A 4,260-nucleotide genomic window follows, 5' to 3' on the forward strand; every position below is an offset into this window, starting at 1 on the left:
ACACAGAGAAGCCCGAGCAAGGTACGTGGGAAGGGGGCGGGGTCTCGCTGGGGTCTCTGGGCTCTGCTCCCGGCACGGCACCACCAGTGGGCGGCTGTCAGAACAGCAGGGCTTTCTTCTTGAGATCGTTCCTCTTCCAGAGGGCCAGGCGGTCGAATTCCTCCATGTTCATCCCAAACACTTCCTGGAACTCCTCGGGCGACAAGTGTCTCTTCAGACAAACAGAACAGAGAGGGACAGTTAGCAACGCAGCAAGGTGTGCTGCCGGGCAGTCCCCCGCCTGGCCTGGCTGTCTGGAGCAGAGTTGGTGGTGAGGTTGGGCGGCCCTCACCGTGCCTGGCCTCCGGGCTGGCCAAGGACAGGGACTCAGCCAGGGATACCCAGTGCCTAGGCCTTGACCTGGGCTTCAGCGAAGGCACTCGTCGCTGCAGGTCAGGTTTATAGACGTGCCCAGACTGGGACACCCACCTGCTGGGGCTTGTCTGAGTCTCGGCCGAGCTCCCTCAGTGGCCCTGCGGGCCACCCACTGAGTGGCCACGGCCGCGTGAGAGCGGAAGGTGGGCAGTCTGCACCCCTGACTTCACAGCCGGTGAGCAGAGAAGCCGGCCGAGGACCAGGTCTGCATGCAGGTTGTCCCGCACCCCCTTGCTGGTATGTGGGCAAGCGGGAGACATCCTGGCTCTCAGAGCCCAGCTTCTCACTGGGGCACCACAGAGAGGCACACCGCTTGGTGGTCAGGGGGTGGACGCCAGGTCCGCTGGGACTGGTTGGCTCGTGGGGCCTCAGTCTGCTCATCTGTACAATGGGGCTGCCCTGATACCCACTTCCTGGAGTGGACAAAGGCGTCAGTGGGTGTCGACCACACTTGCTATGATCCGAGTCGGTCCCAGCAAGCTCTGCAGAGCCCTCCCCACCTGTCACTGCATTTTTCTAAACTTAACTTTTATTTTTGAAAATTTTTTTGAGTTGGAGTCTCACTCTGCCACCCAGACTGGAGTGCAGTGGCCGCCCCTGGCCACAGCAGCCTCGACCTGCTGGCCTCCAGCGATCCTTCCGCCTCAGCCTTCCAAGTAGCTGGAACTACAGGCATGCACCATCACACCCAGCTGATTATTTTGATTTATTGTGGAGACAAGGTCTTGCCAAGTTGCCCAGGCGGGTCTCGAACCTGCGGGCTCAGGCAATCCACTCGCCTCGGCCTCCCAAAGTGCTGGGATGACAGGCTTTGCCACCGAGCCTGGCCAGCCACTGCATTTTAACCTCTCCCTTGCATGTGTCTGCTCCCATGGCTTTTTTTCAATTTTTAGAGACAGCAACTCACTCTGCCACTCAGATTGAGGTGCAGTGGTGTGATCATAGCTCACTGTAGCCTTGGCCTCCAGGACTTAAGCGATTTTTTTCAGCTTTCCCAGTAGCTGGAACTACAGGTGTGTTCCACCACACCTGGAGAATTCCATATGTTCTCATTCATAAACGGACCTTGAACAGTTATAATGCAATTCGAAAGCAACTGGCAATAGTGGGAAACTGTCAGGGGAAGGGGGGTGGGATTGGCAGTTGAGGGAAACTGCTAGGGGAGTGAGGGGCATACCTCCTCAACAAGGGGTACCTGCAGGATCAATGTTTATATACCTAACCCCGAAATGTACCCCATATCTTTATAATAAAAATTAAAAAAAATTTTTTTGTATGATCGGGCGTGGTGACTCATGCCTGTAATCCTGGCGCTTTGGAAGGCCGAGACAAGAAGATTACCTGAGCCCAGGGGTTTGAGACCAGCCTTGGCAACTTGGTGAGACCTCATCTCTACAATAAATCCAAAAAAATTAGCTGGGCAATTTTTGTAGCATGTGCCTGTAGTTCCAGCTACCTGGAAGGCTGAGGCAGATGGATCACCTGAGCCCAGCAGGTCGAGGCTGCGGTGACCGTGAGTGTGCCACTGCGCTCCAGCCTGGGCAACAGAGTAAAATTCCAACTCAAACAAAAAATTTTTTCTTTAGAGAGACACGGCCTCGCTGTGGTCTTGAACTCCTGGCTTCAAGCGATCTTCTTGCCTTGGCCTCCCAAAGTGCTGGGATTTCAGGCATGAGCCACCGTGCCCGGCCCCATCACTCTCCTGTCTGTCTTCCTCCACAGGCTCTGACCCCTATCCCTCGACACTGGCTCACGTGGGCCCAGGCTGGCTCAGGCAGCATTCCCTCCCAGGGAAACTTCCAAGGGTGGGACTTTCCGCCTTTGAGGCCGTCCCCCGGCTCTGCCTGGGAGGGGCAGAGAGAAAGCCCTGGAAGCGGGAAGAGGCCGGGCTCCACCCTGGAACCTTTCTGCCGCCCTGCCGGAGCGGGGCTCCAGTGCAGCCATGCAGAAAGCACTGGGCACCTTCAGGGTTAGCTTGAACAGAGTCAGACGTGTCCGGCCAGCCCCCTCCTCGGCAGACGCTCAAGGATCGGAGCGGGGCCTCCCACGGTCACTTAGGCTCAGGTTCACAGCATCGAAACAACCACAAGGTGGAGACAACCAGGCATCCGCGATGGATGAATGGTACCCAAGACCCATGGAGTCCTGGTCAGCCTTGAAAAGGAACAAAGTTCTGACAGAGGCCACTACACGGAGAGGCCTCGAAAACATCGGGTTCGGTGGCAGAAGCCAGACACCAAGAACCGCCGACGGTGTGAGTCCACGGAGGGTCCAGAGCAGGCAAGTCCATAGTGATGGAGAGTGGGCCAGCGGTAGCCAGGGGCTAGGAGGGGACAATGGGAGGGACCGATTCATGGGAATGGGGTTTCCTTTTGGGGTAATGAACATGTTCCAGAATGAGATGGTTCCAGATGCCTGCACAATGCTGTGAAAATCCTAAGTGCCACTGAACTGTGTGTACACTTTACTTATTTCTGAGTCAGCGTCTTACTCCGTCACCCAGGCTGGAGCGCAGGGGCACCATCATGGCTCACTGCAGCCTCGCACTCTTGGGCTCTGGTGATCCCTCCGCTTCAGCCTCCCAAGTAGTTGGAACTATAGGCACACATCACCAGGCTCCGCTAATTTTTTGATTTTATCGTAGGTCTCGTGAAGTTGCCCAGGTTGGTCTTGAACACTCGGGTTCAGGCGATCCTCTGGGTTTCACCTCTCAAAGTGCTGGGATTACAGGTGGGAGCCACCACACCTGGCAGAATTGTATACTTTAAAATGGCTAACATGGTAAATGTTATGTAATGTGTATTTTACCACAATTAAAAATAAAATTCTTTCTTTCTTTTTTTGAGTTGGAGTCTCACTCTGTCGCCCAGGTTCCAAGTAGCCGGAACTACAGGTATGCACTACCACACCTGGCTAATTTTTGATTTATTGTAGAGAAAGGGTCTCGCCAAGTTGTTCGGGCTGGTCTCGAACCCGTGGGCTCAGGCAATCCACTCACATCGGCCTCCCAAAGTGCTGAGATGACAGGCTGAGCCACCAAGCCCTGCCTAAAAATAAAATTCTTGCCAAAAATGGTTCAGTTTCCTCAACCTTAAAACCAAGCGACTAATACTGAAGCTTATTGTGATGATTAAGACAAAAGATGGCTGCAGAGACACTGGTTGACTGTGAAAAATGTAAACTTCGATCATTGCCATTTGTGTATTTCACAAAAATCACCAAATCCATGTGGCATGCACTGAGTTTCAGAGCCCGGTTGTCAGGGTGATCTGGAGAAGAGAACTCAAGAAACCCCCCAGAATGCCATGTACTCTCTCACACACACACACACACACACACACGCATTCAGCCTCTGCCAGGAAGAGGCCCTCTGTGCCTCCCGCTATCCCAAGTTTGCAAACAGGAAAGGAATCCTGGCGCTTGCCAAAAAGCAACCGTCTGCACGCTGCTGAGACGGGTTTCTTGGTGCGCTGAGAAACCCACATCCCAGTCCACAGAGACTCAGGATCGTCCCTTCAGACTGTCTCTTATGACATTTAAGACATTAACGGGGTCACTGCAGATGACAGCACGGTGCTTGCAGGTACCAAATTCCCACCTTCCGAAGGACCAGGGAACCATGGAGACGACGGAGCTCAAAGGGACATGAAAGCGAGATCACTGTCCCTGCATTCCACAGATACTGACTGGGTGTCTGTGACACGCTGGGCCTGGTTCCAGGCCCTGGGGAAGCCAGGGACGCCAAGTCCCTCGAGGGGTGGGGGTGGAGGGTGATGAAAGGAGGTGTCAGTGATCAAGACAGGGACCCGAGGCGGAAGGGAGGTGGCCAAACCCAGCTCTCCCTGC

The 4,260-nt window shown here is 54.7% G+C and overlaps 1 protein-coding gene across 8 annotated transcripts in view; it reads right to left on the reverse strand.

The window, feature by feature from the left end:
* The window catches only part of ABLIM2 (actin binding LIM protein family member 2), a 135,589-nt gene continuing 131,329 nt past the window's right edge, over nucleotides 1-4,260 (reverse strand). For 6 of the 8 annotated variants that reach the window (XM_021706239.1, XM_021706242.1, XM_021706238.1 and 3 more), the window contains one exon: nucleotides 1-211. In XM_021706239.1, coding sequence (XP_021561914.1) covers nucleotides 98-211 — 114 coding nt within the window. In that variant the 3' untranslated portion in view covers nucleotides 1-97. The remainder of the gene's footprint in view (nucleotides 212-4,260) is intronic. The other 2 variants (XM_021706236.1, XM_021706237.1) reach the window with 1 other exon arrangement.

Source organism: Carlito syrichta, unplaced genomic scaffold, assembly GCF_000164805.1.
Source record: "Carlito syrichta isolate Samal-C Ts95f unplaced genomic scaffold, Tarsius_syrichta-2.0.1 Scaffold315368, whole genome shotgun sequence".
Lineage (NCBI taxonomy): Eukaryota > Metazoa > Chordata > Mammalia > Primates > Tarsiidae > Carlito > Carlito syrichta.